Genomic DNA, 23,341 nt, shown 5'->3' with positions numbered 1-23,341 from the left:
TTTATTTTACTTTTTGTGTAGCCATCCGACTCTCTCTTCGATTCCAGCGTTTTATCCTTACCTAATCCACACTGGCAGCAATGGTACATGCATTTCCACCAAAAAATAATTAAAAAAACCTTACCTCATCACACCTGGCAGCAATGATGCATGCCTTGCCACCAAAATATAATTAAAAAAACAAAAATCTGGAACATGTTTGCCCCTGTTTGATGCCAGCTTGCCCGTTGCTTTTCTTCTTTTGCACAGTCTTCCCATGCGTTCTCCACTGTTTTGCCACGCGTCGATCATCGTGGATAAGTTCTCTTCAATTGCATCTCTCCAAATCTCCTTCAGTTTCCAGTTACTTTCCTTTTCTTAACCTTTGGTTGCTGATCTTCTCATCTTTCTCATTTTTCTTAGCCAAATCATCTGTGCAAATTTCTTGCGTTTAAAACCCTTGGAAAAATAAATAGTTGCTGCATCTTCCGTTTAAAATCCCTGGGTCAGTACTGATTTTATTGGTTTTTGGATTTTATCAGGGTGGATTTGTTATCTCCAAGGTCCACCTCTGTTTGGTGGTGAGTTTTTTTAACCTTTAAAGTATTGCTTTTTAATTTTTATTTTTGTAGTTTTCCATGTTCAAGTGGGATTTTTGTATGATTTTTTTTCCTTCTAATTCTGGGTGTTTTCTTTATATTGTTAGATCCGATGTCTGGGTGTATGATTTGTTTGTGTTTTTCGTTTCAGAACACGATGCTCTATGTTTTTTGGAATTTAGTTTTTTGTAATTTTTGGTGTTTTGTTTATATCCTTGGAACTGTCGTTTGGTTGTATGATTTGCAACTCTTTTTTTGTTTCAGGACACTTTGCTCTTCGTTTTTTGGGGCTTCTATGTGCACCTTCGAAGCCGTTTATGCTCAAGGTAAATAATTTCAGTTTTTTCCTTTTAGCATTTTCTGCAACAAATTTATTTATTTATTTTTTAATATTGTGAAGTTGTGTTTTCTATAGTGTGAAAGTTGAATATGTGGGAATTATATATATATATATATATATATATATATATATATATTTTAGATTTTGGTGTCTTTTAGGGTTTTATTCTGGAGCTTGCAAGTCATTTTTGGGTCAAGTATATACTTCATCTCTTTGCTGTTAAATTTATTTGGGTTTTTTGGTTGTTTGTGGTTCAAATTTTCCCTGAAAATTTAAAAAGAGAGGAATGGTCATGATTAATTTTTCCATATTGAATCTCAAATTATCAGTGTATAGATACAAAAAATGATTTCAGTGTATGTAGGCAAGATAAAATTTCTATGTCAAATGGTGAAGTATCACGACTTGGTTTCCAGTTTTAATGTTCTTTTTATGTGTTGTCTTTGCTTTCATAAATTGATACCTTATTGTTGATAAAACTGATTTGGTTTTGCAGACCATAATTTTTAAGCAACAAAATTAAGCTGAAAATTAAATTGAGGTATGAATGCTTCCACTTATTCAGGTTATTCAATTGATATTTTCCTTTATTGGATTTTATTTTTGAATGTTGTTTGATAAAACTAATTTGGTTTTGTAGATTAAGATTTTTAAGCGAGAAATTCAATTGAAATTGTAATGAATTTGCAAATTTGTCAAGTATATCTTACATTCGTGGTTCCATATTCACTTTACCCATAACTATTGAATTTTCTCTCTTGACTAGATGGATTTTTATAGTTTTCAGGATCTACAGTTGCAATGCCTTTGATGGATAAAACAGAGGACCCAGCTACTCTTATAGAGCTTCTTTAGCATCGTAAGTTAAAATTGCATATCATTTTTTTTGTTTCATGGAATTCATTATGTTTAATAGCATACCAATTATGTGATAACAATTGTTATCTTAGCAGTTTCTAACAATTTGTAAAGTATGGATAAATGTGTAGAAGTTTGAATTATACATAAGAAAGTTTCATCTATTATACTCTTTTACTAATTTTTGTTACACAATCAATCATTCACAGGTAATGCTATTCAGAGTGGTTCAAAGAATTTCAAGAGCCTCATTCATCCAATTTATGCTCTTCATGTAAAAATTCTTTCAATAAGTTCAAACATCTTTCGGTGTAGATAACATTAACATTGTGTAACAATATATTATAGTTTTGAAACATTTTTTTCATACGATTTTTAATCCCTCAACAACGCGTGGGCAATATTTCTAGTGTTAAATTACTTCACAAATTATTAATAGATTTTATAATAAAACCTTAACTTTTTTATAACTAAACATCATCTCATGTTTGTTGGAACAAAAAATGATCATGTAGCCCGAGAGTGCTTCGATTGTGTAAAATTCAAATAAGTTACAACAAAGTGTAATTCATTGGGCTAACTTCAAAGCCAGATACTAATTGATGGGCCTACCATAGTTCAGAAATTTGGACATGACTTAGGGCTTTTATCTATGAATCAAAGCCAGTTTGGGCTTGTCCTTGAGAAAAAAGAACATTGATCTATAGTGTTTTAAGTATATCATCATGCGGTCAAATTTTACAATAGTGCCTTAGTATAAATCGCAACATTCTTTTTCCGGAGTACAAATGCTCTTCGGAACTAAAAAAATTGAACTTAAGGATCAAATAATCTGGACCGTTAAATCAAATTTTAACGGTTATAATTATTATAACTTTTAGAACGGTCCCTATTTGTAGCCGTTGGATCAAATTTCAACGGTCTCTATCATTTGATCATTAGCTCAATTTTTTTTTTATTCGGAAAGGATCTGTACTCCTTTTTCTGCGTCCATGATTTAGGTAACTACGAGTTAGTATTACGCTATTTTGATACATGCAGTATTGGGATGGGAATACAAGCATATAACATGAGAAGGGAATTTAAGAAAATTACCTCATCTAGAACAAACGCTTTTAACTAATTAAACTACATATTCTTTATGATATTACAATCCGTTGAACCTCATCGAAGTATTCCACTTGGGTCTTCAAAAATGACTCGTCAAAGTCGATAATGATTGGAATACTACTAAAAACAGTGTTTTCTGCGATTTTGTTAATAAAGTATGATGAGGTTTTGAGTGGTTTGAGGAGAAACTGGGAAGGAAGCACATCATGCATATTAGTTTCTTTCTTTCTAAGGTAGACCATAAATATAGTCTACCATCGTTTTGATTGAGAGGAGCACCAAAATAGCATGTTTAAGTGCACCACTACCACTACGAGTTCTGCACTGTATGCTCATCTTTCCCTAAACCAATTTTGCTTCGTTGGATTCACTTTTTCCCCTTGTCAATTTTGCTTCTGGAATTAAAATTTGTCGGGATTCAAATTTATGAAATTATGGTTTTGGAAAGTACTATTTACATTGCTTGTACATAATTTCATGAGATGCGCTGAGGACAAAAGCAAAGTGAGCGACTTCCTTGCAAGCATTTCAATTTGTAAGTACTAATACTCCTCGAGAAAATTTTCAATATGTCATGAACACGACACGGTACATCACGTGTAATAAATATTTTTTTTTTTTGGGTGAAGATAATAAAACAATTTTCAACCAATTGTATTATGACACTTAGTATACTGAGCTACGTTCTCTTTTTCACTCAGTTGATCATTTCAAGAAAAGGAGAATATATAATACAAGGTTTGGTCATGCATCATGAATCTTTATGAATCTCTTCTCCATTAAAACATGCAATATAGAAATGTATTTCACGTACATTCATTCTCCAAAGATAATATATATACACACATAAATAATTAGGTTTAGCCTAATAATGGTGGTGAGGATGAGTAGGATAATGGGTGGGAGTAGAACAACTAGAAACTTAGGATTCGAAACTCTCATTTGTAATGTGTATGTATCAATTACGGTCGACTTAGAATAACTCAGTGTTGAACAGTTGAAGCAGCTATGGTTATAAACTTTCATTGGTCATTTTGCATGTGATATTAGAATTTTACAAAAACTGATGATCATGAAGAGAGTGAAAAGAAGAAGAATGTGTGACCGGAAAGAATGAACCGTTGACTTCCAGCAGCTGCATGGCACTTTAATTAGGCCAAAGCCATAATACAAAAGAAATATATATATATATAATTCCCATTCTTTTTAGAAGATATAAACATGCACTGACCACATTTTTTCTAGATTAAAATTATTACATTGACCATAAGAAAATATGAAACATATATATTTAATCAAAAGTATCATATATGCACTTTGTTAATTATCTATACAAACATCCTCTATATGTTGGTGTCCAATGGTCTGATCCTGTATTTTCACGATAAACTTGAGGGGTACATGAAACAGGCACCAAACATAGGCCTTTGCTCTTGAGATCAACCTTTGTGTCCCCCTTGTAATCTTTTCTATCCATCGTCCATGGATCCTAAATAAAATAGCATTAAATAATTAGCAAAAGAAAGTGTGTGTGTGTGTGTGTGTGTGTGTCTATATACATATATATATATATATATATATGTATATATATAAGCATGTGTATATACCTTTGGTGAATTTGTCTTCAAATAAGGGCTATTCAATAGCTGCAAAAAAATTATGGAAATGTAGATTAATTCTATGCTGGTATTATTAACTTCTTATTAGTTAGAAAATAAAATTATTTATAATGGACAGAGTTAAAAAGAGATATGATAATATATATACCATGTGCACTTGGTCTTGCATGAACTTAATGTACTGAATCGCTTCATATAGTACTGATGCTGTATCGGTCTGAAATGTAACCAAATTATGATAATTTAAAATATGCCAAATACGATGATCAGTTAAAGGAATGAAACATCTAAATTAATCCAGTTGAAATGAATTAATTAGCAGGTTTTCTTGTGTGGCTGCTTTCCGCTCACCTTTCCAAACGGAGACACGATTGGTTGAAGGGCCGTGATTCTGTCCGTAAGCTTGACTTTTGGTGCCTGAATCTGTTGATCAGAGACATTAATTAATAATTTCATAAGAAAAGGTTATTTTATCAATTAACGATCAAGCATGATTTCTTGTCTTTTGCCTTTTTTATTTTGCATGTTAGAGTACCTTTGTAGATGATCCTGTAGAAGTTTCTTGCTTAGGCTTTTTCACGACTGTTTCTGATGATGTGTCGTCCGTTCTTTTCTTCTTTCCTTCATTTGCAATTCCCTGTCCTCTTCCACTACTCATTCTTGTCTGCGTGTATTATATATACACATGCAATTAGAACCTGTCCTCTTTCACTACTCATTCAATTATATATACATATATAATATACGATGAGCTTCAGTTAAGATATCGCTCAACAAAAAAATTAAATTAACTAAATATTGAGCTTACCGACGAAGAAGTTTGCAGGGTTTGCTTCTTAGAATGATCAGAAGAGTTGAAAGATTTGAAACAAGACTTAGGAGCATGAAGGTCAATCAAGGGTTTATTTCCTAATTGACTCGTAAAAGATCCAACATCTGCTAAATTTCTGGCAGCAGTAGTACTAGTGGATGAAGAATAATAAGAATCCGACAGTAGTGATCCATTTCCATTGAAGTACTTGCTAGTATGATTATATGCAGCCATTGCGTTGTTGAGGCCAATCTGATGTTCAATGCCATTATGGTGTCCATGATTCTGATCATCTACCTTCATAATTTGACTGCTGTAACACGAAAATAAACTGGATCCGGAGTTTCTATTTGTAATTCCCATCTGAGGATTGCATGACGATGTGGAATCATTAAAAAACGGTTGTGGCTTTAAATGACAGAGATTTGGTTGTGAGTACTGACGATCATGATGAAGGATAGTAGAACAAAGTTTATTATCTTGATCCATTATTTGATGAGGAGGCATATTGTTGAGTACTACTTGTGGTTCTGGGGTTGCAATGGACCAGGTGCTGACTTGATTAGACATCTTGGTTAACCTTTCTTTCTCAATACTAATATTCATGTTGTTGTCCATGAATCCTCCATTTATTTGCTTTTCAAAATTGTTGAAATTGGAGGCAGCTGAGTTTATGAACTCCCAAGTACTATTGTTGTCCAACTTCTTCAAGTCCTCACAAGCAGGCTCATTGTACATAACATGATGAGTTGACAAGCTCTTGGATGATAGTGCATCTAGGAAGTTCTCTCCAACACCATGATCATCGTCGCTTAAATCATGGTTTGCATTAGCGTTTCTGCATTCATGGTTCATTCAAAACTTAAATTAATTACCGTATATATGCCTAAATGTATAAAGATGCACATATATATAGACACGGCTCAAGTTTTTCTGGGATTAGCCCAGTTGTGAGGGTAGGTAAGGTGATAGGTAGGATAGGCTAGGCTCAAGGGTCGAAACCCTGCTATATATGTAAGGAAAAAAAATGGATGGTTCAAGTTTTATCTGAGATTATATAACTCTTCTAATTACTAGCTAATTAGTAATAAAATATGTTAGGGAAAAATTAGAGTTACTTACAATAGAACATGGTTCCAAATATGATTCTCAGAAACCTGTTCGCCATTAATTAGGTCGTCGTTGGAAGAAGCAGAACGCTGATCAACAAGCATTATGCGAGAGGAGTCGACACTGAAGCTTGAGTGGTTGGAGGCATTGGTAAAGGAAGTACTGGAGTTTGAAACATCCTGATCAAGATCATCACAATTATTACTAGAGTTGGAGTACTTCTGGTTTAGCTGCTGCTGCCATGGGTTGGTAGAGCTGACAAGATCCCACCAATTTTGTTGCGTTAGCCGCGCAGAGGAAGAAGAGATTGCAACACCGCATTCTTCGGCCATTTGTTCTTAACTTTGTTCGGTCTCTCTCTCTCTCTCTCTCTCCCCCTCTTTCTCTCTGTAATAGATTGTTGTGGTGGAGGGTTTGGAAGGGATTGGGATAAATATATGAATATCCGTTGGGTGGTGATGACGTACGGGGTTTGTAGGTTTTATCGTTCAATAATAGGGGCAGACAATAAAATATGGCCTGAATTTTTCCACTAAAGGTCGTGGGCAATTATTAATTTATATACGGACACATGTAACCTGGCCCAGCCAATACCAAGTGTTTTGTTTTTAGGTTTAGGGTTTCCAGATGCCCAAGACCAAGAGTTCGGTTTTAGGGTTAGGGTTTCCTAATGCCTCTCGATCGGTTCTTCATTCTTCGCTAAGAAAAACTTCTTGCATGACAAGACACTATTGATCCGTAAGCACAACGGAATACGTTCAATACTTTTCTCAAATACAATTGATCAACATATACGTATATGGTCCCAAATGCAAATTAGTTTACATTAAAAAATAAATAAAAAATCACAATAGTCACCAACATTTGTTCTACACAAGACATTCCAAACATATTGTACCAGCACAGTAATTGGATTAATCACGTAAGTTCCAAATTTGCGCTATACAATTAAAGGTTAGAACTCAATTTTTAGGTCATTGGAACTTATATATTTTATTTCTCTATATATCACAAGAAGCTATGTGTTTTACCATTAGAGGTCAACACAATGTGTGTGTGAGACGACCATGGTCCCCTAAAATTGAATAATGGACCTAATTAGACCTTGATGATAAAATGGTCAGATATTAAAATTGCTTTTGCTTAATAATTAATTCATATGTGTGGTATCTTTTACTTTATTGTATAATTAACAAATCCATTCCTTTTAACGAAGGGTATAGTTGCTTGGCCTTTGCATATAGGTCAGTGAATTGGTGGGTGTTTTTATTGAGTGGCAATCTGCATCACTCTACATCAAGTTCCACTTTGAGGATTTTTTTTTCCCATCCGTATAATTTCGTTCTTCTACCACCATTAAGGGTCATTGGCTGCGGAAGGAGGGAAGCATTTTTTTAATTTCTTCATTAGACATTGTCACACGAATTAATACATGGCCATATATTTGATCCGTATGTATTTACTTTTATAGTATAAATTAAAATGTTCTTATTAGCTAGCTTTAGCTTCAATCTCATCCACCCAATGTATCTTTTATTTCTAATCTCTAGGTTTGGAGTGGAAAGTTTGATTAGGTGGAGACTGAATACATATCATAGGTTAGGCGGCGTTACATTTAAATTATTTAATTTGATTCCTATTTCGACAATAATGGCATTTTGAAAAGTTCATGTTCTTTTATATAATAACTAGTAGTGTCAATTGCTTTCTCATTTATAGGAAAAAGATACATGGATAAATTCTAGCCACCTAAATGAGGATCATAACCATCAACCATGCCAAATTGGCTTTGAATCACCGTCTTTCTGGTAAAAAGATATAGGCCAGTTTACCATGTGTCTGCATTTAACAACTTGTTTATGCCTTTGTGACTGTGAGTGTTTTTGACTTCTGGAATGATAGACTATCGTAGCGAAGCCACCAGCTAGCTAGTCTCATTTAAAAAAAAAAAAAAAAAAAAACTTGTTTACGTCCCTAAACATCAATATCACCACCAACGAAACAGGTAGATGACTATACTGTAGCTGCATTATTTATGTAGAGTGTGACCAGAGTCTTCCATCTTCAGAATTACAAATAGAGCCAACTACAAATCAATAGCTAGTGGATATTTTTCTTGCACATAGCCATCTCCAACTTTGGCTCCTCTATGTTCTATCTATTTCACACAATCGAAGTGCCATATCAAAGATATCCCTCCATGTCCCTGAACTCTCTCACGATATTTTGTTATTAGTCCTTGAACTTACATGCACCACAAACCATGAGATTAAGTATTGCTAACACAAAAATGTTTACTTCCAATGGATTTTTTTGTGAAACGACACAAACTATGGGAATGATTATCTTTTGCCTCTGAAAATTCTAACACACCGATCGGTTCCTTGGAATGTTCATACATGTACTAATTAACACATAAAGGAATAAGGGAAAGAAAAAGAAACACAAATTAATTAAAAGTGAACGTGCATGTGCTACAGTCCCACCATATTCGTCGTGAACTTACTCAATCGTTTCATTTGATGTTAATTTAATTGGAATAGATTGACGCCTCTAGTTTCAGGCCAATCATCAAGATTTCATCCACATTTTTTTTCCATTGGTAATCTGCTCGGCATCTCCCCTAAAAAAAAGCTACGTGCACGCAATTAAATATTTGAATTTTACTTTAGTGGAATACGAAAGTTGGCTAGCTTTTTGTATAGTGAGTATATAAAACCTTGGTGGCTTTAGACCTGATGGCAAAACCTACCAAACAAAAATGGCCACTTAATAGGAATAAGGGAAAAAATAATAAGGTGCCTCTTACGAGAGCATTCATAAAATTAAGCAGCGTATGCGTAGGACCATGCACTGTTGGTGATGGAAATTGAGCTAATAGATTGAACCTTTAAAGATTATATGAGTAAGTAAAAAGCAACTTTGTTACTTTTTGATCAACAAATTATTAACAACCATCATTATGTGAAGTCAGTTGTATGAATCTTAGAACGTCACTGCTCTCATTTTTAATTACGTCATATCTTTCGTTAGGTCCAAATACTCCATAAAAAAAACATAAACTTAGGTGAATCATATGACCAAACTGTAAATATATAAAACATAAACTGTACATAAAACAAGCACTCTAAAGTTAGCTAAGTTATATGGCCAAAGAGAGTGCCCAAATCCCAAATAATTATAGATAAAGAGGTCCATTAAGCATATATGTACATATATATATATATATATATATATATATTTATAGTGGCAGCCATTGCCGTTTTTCTATCTTTCTTAAGACATGTTTCAATTACTGTCCTCTGAGAAAGCTCCATCCATGGCAAGGGTTGTTCAACACGCATTCTTGAAGAGCACGAGTCTCCTGCTTTTGAAAAAAAATAAAATAAAATAGATTGGACGGGACAAAAACTAAATTCGTTAAATAGCACGCGACCTTTAATAAAATGAAATAAAATGGAGCTAGATTATATATTTTTTATATAATCTGTGATTAATTAAAGAGTTTGCAAAGCAGCAAAAGATTGAATAATATGTGCTTAAAGTATTAATTGTTTGATTTAGTGGTGCTGCTCCTTTTCTTTACTAGATGTTGGTAGCCCTAGCCAGCAAACCTCACATAAGATTAAATAATACATGTTAACCTCTTTAATTAATTTGTTTAGGACTTATCACACACTAAACATAGATTACATTCAAAAGTCATTTTACTTGGTGTATATGATTTCCAAACTTCTTTAACTACCGCCTTTGTTATAAATGTGTACTGGTTGTGGTTGTGGTTGTGTTTGTAGCAACCGTGTAGGTGTTTCTCTAAAATGTTTATTTATGTAAATTATCTTCATATCAATGTTGGTCGTCTTAAAAATATAATAATATCTTTATAACTGTCCTCGATCACCCGATAAAAACTACTAAGCATGCACCTTGAAACATGTGGTTGTGGTTAAAAGCAAAAGGATGAATTAGGCATTGACAAGCACGTAGCACACTAATACAGACACGTAAGATTGGGTTGGAGTAAATCTACATACCTACTAGCACTTGACCTCTCTCGAGTACGGAATAAGTAATACTGGCAATATAAAAAATAGAAGGGATGCAGGATATCAAACACCCAATAAGCTCTTTCTTTTTCGTTGCTTGCTCCCATACATATAGCCTAAACTTTTTGTTTTGCACTCTAGAACTGATGCATGACATATAATAGATAAGAGAAGTTGAACTGTTTTTGAAAAAGTGTGATAAAAAAGTGAATTTGTGTGGATAAGCAAATATAAAATTTTATAACCAGCGTCAGGGTTTTTTTTTTTTTTAAAAAAAAAAAAAAAAAAAAAAAAAAACTTTGATGGGTTGATTGCAAGAATCAAAATATCACCCCTACTTAGTGTCCAGTTTGTCCCAAAATAAGAACTTCGAAGTCATGATATTGTATGTCATTCTTGTGTTTTCACTCTCATATAACTGCTAAATATTAAAGTAATATGTAATCCAATTACAACACTTTATTTTGACTCTGATTACTAGTAAACATGCATGTTGTATATTCATGTACAATTTAGGTTTAAACTCTTCATTTCCTCTGAATCTAAATTAGTGTAGAATATCTTGTACTAGAGAAAAATTGTAGTTCAAAGAATAATAGTACTGTGCATATGCATATCACCACTTTTTGGTTCTCTAAATAAGGGTAATATGGAATAATGAATTTTCTCTAGGGTGTTACTTAATAACCAAATGTAACTAAATCATCTTGATTTCTCAGTTTTTTTTATTCTTCAATCTTCATTTCTGCAATATCAAGTTTGTAATTCAGCTTTGTTAAGACTCAAGAGTGCTATCCACACACCCCTTTTACCTTCTGCACACATCCTTTTAACTCTTGTACTTTAATCCGACGGTTAGAAATTTAAAGGGGCGTGTAAAAGATAAAAAGTATGTGTGGATAACACCAACCCTTTAATTTCTCAAGTGCACATCAAAAGTGCATTTTATGTTACACATCTGAACAAGAGCCGTTAGATCCCATTAAATTAAACGATCTAACAACTTTTATTCAAATGTGTACTTAAATGTGCACTACAGAAGCCACTTAGTATTACGATCTAATGATATTCCTCTTCACTTGTAAGTGAGAGGTCTTAAGTTCAATTTTCATCAAAGACGAATGTGAAACACATTATTACTAGCCCATTGTGAAGTTAAACCATTCCTCTCTCTTTTAGTATAGATATATCATTTGTTCAAAAAAAAAAAAAGCACACACACAGTGGAAAAAGCCTCTACATAATAAAGTGGGAAAGAAAATCTGAATTTTGGAAATCGGTTTAGGATGGGTATGTGGCCCATCCCTTTTCATATGGGCCCTTTCAGGGTTATTCGTCAATATCCAACTTTTGGGCTCCTCTCAATTGCCACTGACTGGCCTAACCGATAAGCCCACGCTTCTCTGAACTGCTCAAAGAACACCCTTCAAGTTCGCCTATACCTACACAAATACCACCAGCAGTCTGCCATCTCTGATCTCTCTCTCGGTCAAACTCGTGATATTTCGTTATTTACAATTATAAAAGGTTAAAATCTTTTTCGAATCATAAAAATAAAAGCTGCCTATTTATGAAAAACTAAAAAAAAAAATAAAGAAATATAGAAACAAAATCTCAGAAGAACAGAACTCATTGCCAATCGGTACGTTTCGCGTTCCTCGAAAACCCTACTATTTCAGATGAAAATTTAAAATCCAGTAGCTTTCGAAGCAAACAAAGATGGATATTTGAATATCTTTGTTGTTGTTTGTAGAGAGATGGAGGGTGTTATGTCAGCCAATGACCAGCAGACTCTGGTCTCTTCGTTTTTGGAGATCGCCGTCGGCCAGACCGCCGATACGGCGCGGCAGTTTCTGCAGGTAACTCTCAGCCTCTCATTTAGTACCCGAAACGCATCGCATTGATCTCTTTGTGTTTTTGGGGTTTTTGTTTTTGTGGTTTTGCTCTTTGGGAGATGGAAAGTGAGTTGGATTAGTAGATTTGGGTGTTCTTTTGATCTAAAGGTGATAATAGACTTTGTAGAATGTGTGGATGTTGAAAGCTTCAATTTTATATAATCAGGCCACTGGGTGGAAGCTTGAGGAAGCAATTCAGCTCTTTTATGTGGGTAATGAAGCTGGGATAATGGCCGAGGCGGCGCCGTTACCGACTGAAAAAATTGATCAGTTGGCCGAACAAGCTTCTGGGTATTTCATATTCTTTACTTGTTTATGTTTTATTGGTGTGTGTTTTTGTTTTTCTTGTTTGACATTGGGTTTGTGACAGTGTGAATGAAAATGTGGTACTTCCTGCTGTGAATGAGAATGTGGAACAATTCGCTGATGATGAGGTGCGCGCTCCTATGCCTGTTATAAGGGACGTTCTTTATGACGATATGCCGCTCTATGGGTATGTTTTATCACTCCATTTCTCTCTTTGTCTTGTGAACTATCAAGCTTTTCACTTAATTGTGGTTGGTTGTAGTTGCATTTTTATTCTTTTGTTGCACTACTTCTAAAGTAGGTGACATAATTGATTTTATTGTGGAAGAGCCCTTTCTTCAGTAAAGTCAAGATCTTTGAACTGGGTTTTGCATCAACTCAACACTGTATTAATGTATTATGGTTCTACTTGAGGCATTGCATTATGATTTATGGGAAGTTACATGGTATTTCATTGTTCTTCCTTCATTCTTTCCTTTAGCGACTGCCATGCCATGTTCGAAAATGGAGATTGGGAGATGAAATGTGGCCAGCAATGTTACTAATTATTCACTTCATTTTAATTGAAGAGCTTTGTTTACCATGGTTCTGATATTTTCAGAACTTTACTATTACTTTTGGAAATAGTCTCTCCTTTGTATTTTCTTGATAACCTATAAGGTACTGTAGATGGTGGAATATATTTTAGTTTCTTTATCATTTCTTAATTCATTTTTCATCTGTGTACTCAAGTCAGATGGGAGGTGCTTGCCGCAGAGAAGAGTATCTGGTGTTATTTTTGTTAGTTAATAGTTTTAGCATAGCAGATGTGCATAATATTTACTTTGTTCTGGTGCATCTTTGGCAATTTAACCCACCCTATCAAGTAGTTGCGAGCCATTATGAATTGTTATGTGACTTATGTCTATCCATTCATTATTACTGTGTACTTGGCCTCTAATTGTAATTTTTCTATTAAATGGTGACGTCTAACTTTTTGTCATTCTCATATAGAGCACCAAGGGCTAGATTTTCACAACATGGTTCTGTAATTGCCTTCCGTAACTTTGAGGAGGAAATGAAGCATCCTGGGGTGTGGGAATCGGACCAAGGTGCTACATCCTCAGCAAATGCTGTTCAAGATAATCTTGCATCCTTATATCGTCCTCCCTTTAAGCTACTGTTCCAGGGTTCCTTTGAAAAGGTATGGTCTTCTGATGTTAATTTCATTTCTTCGTAGTGTATTTATTTTAGAAGTTGAACTTGAATGGGATATTCAGTATTAATGGTGTTGCAGGTAGCTGGGAAGGGCTTTGTTGGAGTATTCCTTACTTTTTTAGGCTCTTCCTTTGGTCATAGTTGAATAAATACATGTATCAGATATGATCATAACCTTACAGCTGTAACTATCAACTGAAAACCTTTCTGGTTTGTTCTACCAAATTATAAGCATACCAAGAATCCTAGTTCATACAGGGACATGTTGAGTGAATTATTATCATTTAGCATTTCATACTTGTTGAGGGAACATGTTTTCATGTAATTTTTATTTTTATTTTTTATATCTAATCAGGCAAAAAGTGCTGCTTCTGTCCAGGACAAATGGCTACTGGTGAACTTGCAATCCACTAAAGAGTTCAGCTCGCATATGGTAGTGTTTGCTCTCTGGTTTATTTTATTTTGGTTTGTTGGTTTCGTTGTTCTCGGTGTGTGGGTTCACTTTTGGTGTGCATATATGTTTCTTTGTGAAGCTTAATCGAGACACCTGGGCCAACGAAGCTGTCTCTCAAACCATTATTACTAATTTTATCTTCTGGCAGGTCAGTACCGTACATTTTTAGTATTAAAATTAAATGAATATTTTTTTCAGGCTGTACTATGTATGATATTTACATTAGCAAGTACACGACTGATGGTTTTTATTTTTAAGAAATTCTTTTTACTTAATTTTTTTTTTTTACATACTTTATTATTTGGTCATAGTGGGAGGCTGTTGATATACATATGCACATTCACTCATTAAGATATAATGATATACATTAGTGTGATTTTGCTTATACAAGAAAAAAATTCAACATGTATGTGACTGGATGATATTTCATATATATTAACATGCTCCCTTGGTGGTAACAGTAAGTTTTGCCCAAGACAGCCATGATGGTTTCATTTTTTGTTAGGATTATATTATGTTGTTGTCTATGAACCAAAAGTTTGACAAAGGTTGACCTTTAAAACAATAGTCTTAGGATCTCTTATTGGAAATTAGAATTACGGAGATTGTATAAATTTGTTTGTGTTTGGTTGTCTTTTCTTGCCATGCATTTGAGACTGTTAATTGTGTCAGAAGTTTTATTAATTGTCTTGTGAGGGTTTTGCCTCCTAATTGTATAACAGATATGGACATGAACTTTTGCATCATCCTTATGATTCTGACAAAAGTAATTGTTTAATTTTTGTGCTTCACGCGTGTGATATTGGTTCAACAATATAGACATATGATGATACAACTGAAGGCAAGAAGGTTTGCACATACTACAAGTTGGAATCTATGCCTGTAGTGCTCCTTATTGACCCTATTACTGGACAAAAAATGCGTTCATGGAATGGAATGGTTCACCCGGATCGTTTGCTGGAGGTATAGTCATGGTGTACACTGTATTTTCACAGTTGAGCATTAAGTTTTCTCTTGTTAGAGTGCCTAAGAGACCGTTTCATACTGTGATTACACTTTTGCTTTGAAGTTAAATTTTGGTATGAAATCATCCTTGCCACTGTAGGATCTACTACTCTTCTTGGATAGTGGCCCCAGGGATCATCATGTAACTTTGTCCAATAAACGCCCGAGAGAAACTGCTCAGCCACAAAAACCTAAAGGTATGTTCGGGAATCTTAATAACTTCTGCTCTATTACATTGCAGTGAACCTTTTTACTCTTGAGTCTGTTGCATTTCATTTTGCAAATTATTGTTCATGTATTATCACTTGGTTGAACCTTTTGAGTTGATCAATTTCCTTGTTCCAACTTAACAAAGTGGGTGTGGGTATGTGGGAGACGAAAGGGAAAAGAATCCTCATGTGAAGTGTGATACGAACTCAAAATGGGAATACATACAGAAGAAACCAAGATCCGTATGTTTAATGTGCTTTTAATCCTGTAATGGAAGTGAGTTTGGTAATTGCTGGCCATACCATATTGGCTTTGGTAGCAGCAGAGTGATTTGTTCTGGATCTGTTCTAACAAGTTGTGTTTTGGATATGTTTTCCTTTCCCCTTTTCCTTTTCTTAAACGAACTGTGTGTATGACTATAGATGCTTCAGTTGCAGACGAAACTAATGAAGAAGATGAGGAAGTGCAGCGCGCATTGGCAGCTTCCATGGAAGGCATGAAGGAGACAAGCAGAACAACATCCAAAGACAAAGATGAAATCATCTCCGAGAAGGAGGAAGAAACTAGCTCAATCAAGATGCCTACATACCCTCCTTTGCCCGAAGAACCCAAGGGTGACAGGAGCCTCCTTTGCAGAGTTGGAGTCCGTCTTCCAGATGGTCGCAGGGTCCAGCGGAACTTCCTCCGCGTTGATCCAATTCAGGTAAAGAGGGAAGTTTTATATTTGTATGCAGAAAGTTCATGCTTATGCTTGAGCTCCCCTTCCTATGGTTGTCGGTAATTTTGAACTGTTTGTTTTGCAGCTGTTGTGGTCGTTCTGCTATTCCCAACTAAAGGAAGCTGAGGCAAGGCCATTTCACTTGACGCAGGCAATCCCAGGAGCTTCAAAGAATCTGGATTATGATTGTCAATCTACTTTTGAAGAATCGGGTCTGGCCAATTCTATGGTCTCGGTTACTTGGGAATGAATGGACGAATTCATGCTCGGTAGACTGCTTTACGCGTCTCCAGCTATAACGATGTGCCTGATGGAGAATTTTAGGGTTGTTATTTTGTTTATACTTTTGTTTTCAGGACTTACTAGGTAGGTCTTGTTTCGTGGATGGGGGAGTTAGGGATACAGATTTCTTTGTGTACTATTTGTTATGTATATACTCATGCAAGAGCATGCTATCTATCTACATTCCACACTTGTTTGTGCTTAGCGCTTCTCTACAAAACACTTGTGCTCGTAAGCGCATTTATTAGAATCACTTTTTATTACCAGTTGAAGTGCTACCCAAATAACCCGGATCCTTGTAATCTGAGCTTAGGGATTCAACGATCCGGACCGTTGAAATTTGATCTAACAGTTATAAACATGAGATTCTTCTTAAAGTTATAATAATAGTAACCGTTGGATTAAATTTCAACGGTCCGGATCATTGATTCTTGGGTTCAGATTATTGGGATCCGGAGAAGATCCGGGTTCCTACCCAAAAGCACTGGTAACTTTAACCAAACGTTATAAGCTCTTTTCTCACGGAATGGACCGTGGACTGCGATCAATTCCCCATTCATTCCTTTGATTTTAATCCAAACCCAAAGTAAGATCCCAGCCCCATCCGACCCAACGGTCCAAACCGCATACAGGCTCGGTCGTGATGGAATCAGATTCAGATGAAACACATGATGGAATTTTTTTATAAGAAATGAAACTGAACTGTGGAGACCTTTTAACTTTTTAAAATGACTAAAAGTGTCTTAAAGAAAAATATTTTTAAATTTTAAAAGCATTTAAAACGTTTATTATAAAAAGTATTAGTTATGTGCTTCTTACATAAAGTATTAATTTTTTTTTTTTTTCAGGAATCACCTACATTTTCATTATAAATTAATTTAAAAAGTATTTTTACCAAAAATGTTTTTATTTTAAAAGTATTTTAAAATGAGCCCTTAATTAGGACCACAACCATTATAGTCCATACATGTGAGAATGCTCACACTCGACTCATACAATGGGCAAGTTTAATAGTTAATTACGACGAATTCATTAATTTTGTGGTTTAAACTAAAACTCGTCCACTCACCACTGAGTATGGTTGTGTGTGTGTAAACAAAAAGGAAACAAATTCAATTAAAAAGGAAAAAGGGTATATTTCAACGGTAACTGATGCGAGTAATCTAACAGTTTGAGAGGTCGGTACCGACACTTGCAAAACATTGTTCGTGTAATAAGGGTAGACGGTTCCATCACATCAACGAGAAAAAACAAAAGCTCCGATATTTTTTTTTTCTTTTATCATGGGAGTGACTCAGTGAGACAGACAGATATATATATATATATATATATATGTATGTATTTCCTTTTGGGTTACTTTATCTTATATGCATGCAACGATATCTTTTCTTTTCAAAAGCTAGATTCGGTGTCGCTTGTCGAAACTGCCCTTCACATTACTTTTGTATTTTCCAACTTTAATATCAAATTTATGAACTAGAATGAAACATTATTTTTAAAGTATGTTGAAAAAAGAAATGAAAAAGTTCATGAATTGAGATGAATGAAACGCTATTTTCAAAATATGTTGAAGGAAGAAATGAATAAAAAAATCATAAATTAGAATGACTGAAACACTTAAAATATGTTAAAAGAAAAAATGGAAAAAATTTTAATCAACTTTGAGATTAAAGATAGATTACTTAGAAAGAAAACCTCATGTATTCCAATTCTTCTTAAAATAATAAGATTAGAAGAGAGAGTTTCAGTTGTGTCAAAACTCCTCTCAAAAGAAAGGTTATTCTCTTCTAACTTCAATATTCATAGAACTTAGCCCTAATTTGGTACTGATGTAATTTAAAAAAAAATAGCTATAAAAAAAAGCTCTTAGCTTTTTTATGTTTGATAAACATTCAGCTTCAGCTTTTTTTCATAGTTTTAGATGGAAAAAAAAGCCAAAAACACAAAGCTACAAAACCTAACTTTGAAAAACCAACTTTTTCTCATATATGTTTTATATAAAAGTTTATTAAATACTATAATACAGTTTTTTTTTTTTTTTTCAAAAGCATTTTTACAGAAAAATTTATCAAATAATTTACTGTTTTATTTCATAATTATTTATTTTCACAGCATAATAAAAGTAATTTTTTTTTTCAAAATTCAGTAGTGCCAAACTAGGGGACGGTTGTCTATTTTGTTCAAATCATCGAGACCGAACGAGGCGATATAAACGAGTGAAGTAAAGTGAAAACTGCCACTGCAGTGGCGTAAAAAAGAAGACGTTTGACAGCTCAATGCAGCATGGATTGCCGACACATTATGTGGACAGAGAGCAGAAATGACTCATGAGATACTGTAAGGGTACCTTTATAGATATTTTTACATTTCAAAATTTAATGTTAATTATTGTATCAATATATAAAATATTGTATCAAAAAATAAGATAAGAGATAATCTTTTCTCATATGATATCACTGTTTCAAATGTCAACTTTCAACCCTAGTGCGTCCTGACTGGGAATGACTTGGATATAATTAGATTATCTTGATTATCTTTTATAGATTTTTTAATTAGTAACTTTTAATTTTCTCGATAGTTCTGAATGGCACAGCACCGATCAGGTAGCTCCACAACAACTCTATATAACAGGGCTTGCAAGGTCACTAATCTTCACATCGATCTAACTGCAGGTCTCTCTCTCCTCCCTCTCGCATACAAACATATATTCATATATAGAAAGATGGAGCGTTCCATGCGTTTGTTTTCGACTGCCTTCGTCTTTGTTCTTCTTTTGGTGGCTACAGGTAACCTAAATATATGCGTATTCTTCTCCAGCTAAATTGCCTCTTGTTAACATATTAATTTCGGATTGTTTAATAACCATAATTGGCAGGGATGATGGGACCAATGCTTGCGGAGGGTAGGACCTGTGAGTCTCAGAGCCGCAAGTTCAAGGGAGCCTGCCTGAGCAGAAGCAACTGTGCATCTGTTTGCCAGACCGAGGGCTTCCCTGGAGGCCATTGTCGTGGCTTTCGCCGCAGATGCTTCTGCACTAAACATTGTTAATTAGCTATTAATTAATGACGAGATGATCATCATTAATCATACATGTATATGTGTATATGTGTGACATGTGGGGGTATTAAGATTAAATAATCGCTTAATTATCATTCCGTGCATGGATACCTACGTATGTGCATGCTTGTGTGCTACTAGAATAAATTAATAACCCAATCTTTCACAGTTGGGTTATCATTAATTGTTCTTTTGTTCTTGTTTATTAAGTAAAACTATCTCCGCGTGAGTTACTTTGTAATCTCTTATGGATATGTTCATTTTATGTAACTTCCATATTTCAGAACCACGTCTTCGTAATACCCTACCGTTTGCAATGCAATAAATGATGAGTTTCTCGGTCTTTTTAACTGAGATATGGTGCTCTATGTAAAGAGAGCTTTCTGTACGAGGATCACGGTTTATTACACTAAGTGAGATAATACAACTGGTTTGATATCTCAAAAAAATAAAATTAATCAATTGTATTATGAAGTTTAGTATACTGAATCTTGTTCTTGACACATTGAAATTTTTTTCCTATATAGATGCAAAATGAGGATATTAGTTTGACCTTATTATATAAGAATAGGGCAATGAACAATATCATGAATCTTTCATTAAGATTTCCTTAGAAATAATTTAGGATTTGCATAACTTTATGACAATGGTTGCTAGTTTGGCTCCTTTTTTTAATTTTACACGCCTATTTTAATTATGACCTTTGGTTAGAAATTACTTTCGAGACAATACCTTAATAAGAGTGTAACATCAAGATTGGTGTCACGTTAGCAGTCTTAACAAGAAGATTGGCGGATCTAAACTTCTGGCACTTGTGCTACTACCGGTAGTGTTTGTGTTAATCAATTTAGAGATTCCTATTAATTGATTCTTGTAAAAAGAAAAGAAAAAAAAAAAAGAAGCTTCAATTCTATACACCACGTTAGCAGTCTTAACAAGAAGATTGGCGGATCTAAACTTCTGGCACTTGTGCTACTACCGGTAGTGTTTGTGTTAATCAATTTAGAGATTCCTATTAATTGATTCTTGTAAAAAGAAAAGAAAAAAAAAAAAGAAGCTTCAATTCTATGTTTATTGGAATACTTTTAGACTGATCTCCTTCTCTCTCGTACTAAATAATGAATTAAATTCAAGTTTTTCGATTCTCCGACAATCTTACTGGTTATGATTTTGGAGATGGCTAAACCCTAGAGTATAAAGCCTAACCAGCTATAAGTTTATAACACGTTCATGATCAAGTTAAGCGATGAGTCCGATGACTACAATTGGATCAGCGAAGAAAATAAGCATTTTTCACATCACTGTGAAACTTGGATTAATTGTCGTCATGTGGGGAAAAAGGGGAAGTGTCCCCTCTTGATCTCTCCCATCAAAGTCACATAATTAATTAATCTAGATTCTTGAAATCTGATCAAACGATTAAAAGTTATAATAAATTTACCTATTGGATCAAATTTCAAAAATTCGAATTAATTAATTGTGTGGTTTTGATGAGAGATCCGAAGAAATCTCTTAGAGCAACTCTATGCTCGGGGGACATGCCAGAGAAAAGGGGCCCGAGGCCCTGTGGACTGGCTCCAGCGTGAAGGAGCCTGAGTGGAGGTGGAGGCCCGAGCTCCGGGCCCGTGAAGAATTGCCAGCCCGAGTGGATGTGACGCTAGGGCTGACGTCAGCCTTTGTCAAGCCTTTTTTTATTTTTTTTTCTGTCAGGCGCGTGCACCCCACTCGCGCGTGGGGGCGCGTCGCCAACACAATTTTAGAAAAATCAGCTCCCTTTTCATATTCAAAAGTTACCGTTGGGAAGCCACGTGGCTTCCCACGATCCGTTCGATCTCAACAGTAAAAAAAATAAAAAAAGTCTTATTTAATATCCACCGTTCGATCTGAGATCAATGGTCGATATTAATATGCTTTATAAATAAATAAATAAAAGAAAAAATAGTTTTAAAATTAAGAAAAGTTACCATTGTGACACGTGGCACAATCTGGAGTGTTGGAATTCAAATTTTTTTTATATCCACTGCAGAGATTAATTAGTTGAATAAAAATTGTAAAAAATTCGAAAAAAAATCTGAATTTTTTTTAAAAAAAATTGTTTTTACTTTTCTATAATTGTATTTTCTGATAATGACACGTGACATGCCGTCATTTGTTAAAAATCTGATGGGAATCTATCATCAAAGATTGTAAACATATTATGACACATGGCGCGACGTGATTGGTTAATAATCTTATCAGAAATCCATCACCAATAATTGTATTTTCGGATAATGACACGTGACGTACGATTAAAAATCTTATCGGAAATTCATCCCCAATAATTGTCTTTTCGGATTTTATGACAAGTGGCGCAACGAGAACGATTAAAAATTTTATCAAAAATTACAAATAAAATTATTTTGTATTATTTAACAATACTTCGGATAATGACACGTGGCGCAACGATAACGGTTAAATATCTTATCCGAAATTACAATTAAAATTATTTTGTATTATTTTATAAATAAAAAAATACTAATATTTTATTGCCTAGTGCCATGACTATTGAAGTGTAACGGTGGAGATGCAAAAGACGATTATTGCTCATTAAGGGCAGTTACTGTTCACTAGGTGGATATAATAGTGAATAGCCTGGAGAGAGAGCTCCAACGCTAGAGTTGCTCTTAATGCATTAAATTTCAAATAAATGAAAAAAAAAATCATAAATTGGAATGAATGATTCACTTTAAAATATGTTGAAAGAAAAAATAAAAAAAATGAAAAAATTGTCATCAACTTTGAAATAGAAGATAGATTACTCAGGAAAAAAAAAATCTCATGTATTCTAATTCTTCTTAAAATGATAGGAATCTAGAAGAGAGAATTTCAGTTGTGTCAAAACTCCTCTCAAAAGAAATGTTATCCTCTTCTTCAATATTCATGGAACTTAGAAGCTTGTCTATTTTGTTCAAATCATGCAGACAGGACGAGGCGATATACAACGTGGCGCAGGATATTCACGAGTGAAGTAAAGTGATCACTGCCACTGGACTGGCGAAGAAAATAAGACGTTTGACAGCTCAATGGAGCATGGATTGCCGACATGATATGTGAACAGAGAGCAGAAAAGAATATGTCAAGGGCCTCTCTGAAAGTGAGATCTTTTTGGGATATTTTAAGAAAAGAACTTTTTACTCTCCTAATCTCACTCTTTTATATTATTGTATTTGAATAGTTAAGTCATTTTAACATTTTATATTAATTTTTTATAAAAATAATAAGATAAAAAATAATGTGTGAGAAGAAGATAGAAGGGAATAAGAATAGGAGGAGGAGAATCCTCCTTGTATTTTAACACTTCAAATTTAGAAAGTTTTAACGAAAAACTCACGGTACTGTTTACTTTAATGAAAAATCACATTTTTACACTAAAAAATTAATCATTGTACTCTTTATTTTATTTTTATCATTAAAACTTAAAATTTTCATACATTTTTATTAGTTTTTCTCAAAATTTAACCCCAACTATCGTACCAACATATAAAATAGGATAAATTGTATTCTATCACCTCAAGTTTGAGATTTATTATAACTTCATACAACATCTTTAAAAAATTTTACTTTCATACCTCACGTACTATTTTATTTCAATATAATACATCCGTTACATTTTTCATATATTAGTCCGTGAAGAGCTGATGTGGCTGCTAAATTTATGCTGGAAAAAAAATAATTTTTTATACATTAAAAATATTATAATATTAAC

At 34.0% G+C, this 23,341-nt stretch overlaps 3 protein-coding genes and 1 long non-coding RNA gene across 9 annotated transcripts; 3 read left to right on the top strand and 1 right to left on the bottom strand.

The window, feature by feature from the left end:
- Positions 1–20: 20 nt before the first annotated feature.
- On the top strand, positions 21–2,134 carry LOC137733014 (uncharacterized). Its single transcript, XR_011068362.2, has 5 exons — positions 21–560; positions 843–904; positions 1,415–1,459; positions 1,699–1,777; positions 1,986–2,134. It is a non-coding gene; the product is annotated as an uncharacterized LOC137733014 (long non-coding RNA).
- Positions 2,135–4,012: 1,878 nt separating this feature from the next.
- Positions 4,013–6,834, bottom strand: LOC137730681 (uncharacterized). The gene is made up of 7 exons (XM_068469646.2): positions 6,439–6,834; positions 5,314–6,154; positions 5,041–5,169; positions 4,857–4,928; positions 4,654–4,722; positions 4,494–4,532; positions 4,013–4,375 (listed from the first exon to the last, which is right to left on the bottom strand). The coding sequence occupies exons 1-7, from the start codon at positions 6,756–6,758 to the stop codon at positions 4,211–4,213; spliced, it is 1,635 nt and encodes a 544-aa protein (XP_068325747.1). The 5' UTR covers positions 6,759–6,834; the 3' UTR covers positions 4,013–4,210.
- A 5,082-nt stretch (positions 6,835–11,916) lies between these two features.
- LOC137732261 (plant UBX domain-containing protein 7) lies at positions 11,917–16,743 on the top strand. Of its 6 annotated transcripts, none has more exons than XM_068471568.2 (11): positions 11,917–12,114; positions 12,226–12,331; positions 12,534–12,658; positions 12,738–12,860; positions 13,667–13,856; positions 14,226–14,303; positions 14,404–14,472; positions 15,144–15,287; positions 15,430–15,526; positions 15,971–16,242; positions 16,343–16,743. In XM_068471568.2, the coding sequence occupies exons 2-11, from the start codon at positions 12,230–12,232 to the stop codon at positions 16,505–16,507; spliced, it is 1,365 nt and encodes a 454-aa protein (XP_068327669.1). In that variant the 5' UTR covers positions 11,917–12,114; positions 12,226–12,229; the 3' UTR covers positions 16,508–16,743. The 6 variants fall into 6 exon arrangements, with proteins under 6 accessions (XP_068327669.1, XP_068327670.1, XP_068327668.1 ...); XM_068471569.2 differs by having other exon boundaries at positions 11,976–12,114; positions 15,977–16,242; XM_068471567.2 differs by having other exon boundaries at positions 11,976–12,114; positions 15,962–16,242.
- A 2,422-nt stretch (positions 16,744–19,165) lies between these two features.
- Positions 19,166–19,837, top strand: LOC137732260 (defensin Ec-AMP-D2). Its single transcript, XM_068471566.2, has 2 exons — positions 19,166–19,325; positions 19,415–19,837. Exons 1-2 carry the CDS (start codon positions 19,262–19,264, stop codon positions 19,585–19,587), a joined length of 237 nt encoding a protein of 78 aa, XP_068327667.1. The 5' UTR covers positions 19,166–19,261; the 3' UTR covers positions 19,588–19,837.
- The last annotated feature ends 3,504 nt before the right edge of the window (positions 19,838–23,341 follow it).

The sequence above is a fragment of the Pyrus communis genome, chromosome 16 (assembly GCF_041283825.1).
Source record: "Pyrus communis isolate YQ-2024b chromosome 16, ASM4128382v1, whole genome shotgun sequence".
Taxonomy (NCBI): domain Eukaryota; kingdom Viridiplantae; phylum Streptophyta; class Magnoliopsida; order Rosales; family Rosaceae; genus Pyrus; species Pyrus communis.
This window is presented reverse-complemented; position numbering and strand designations above follow the sequence as displayed.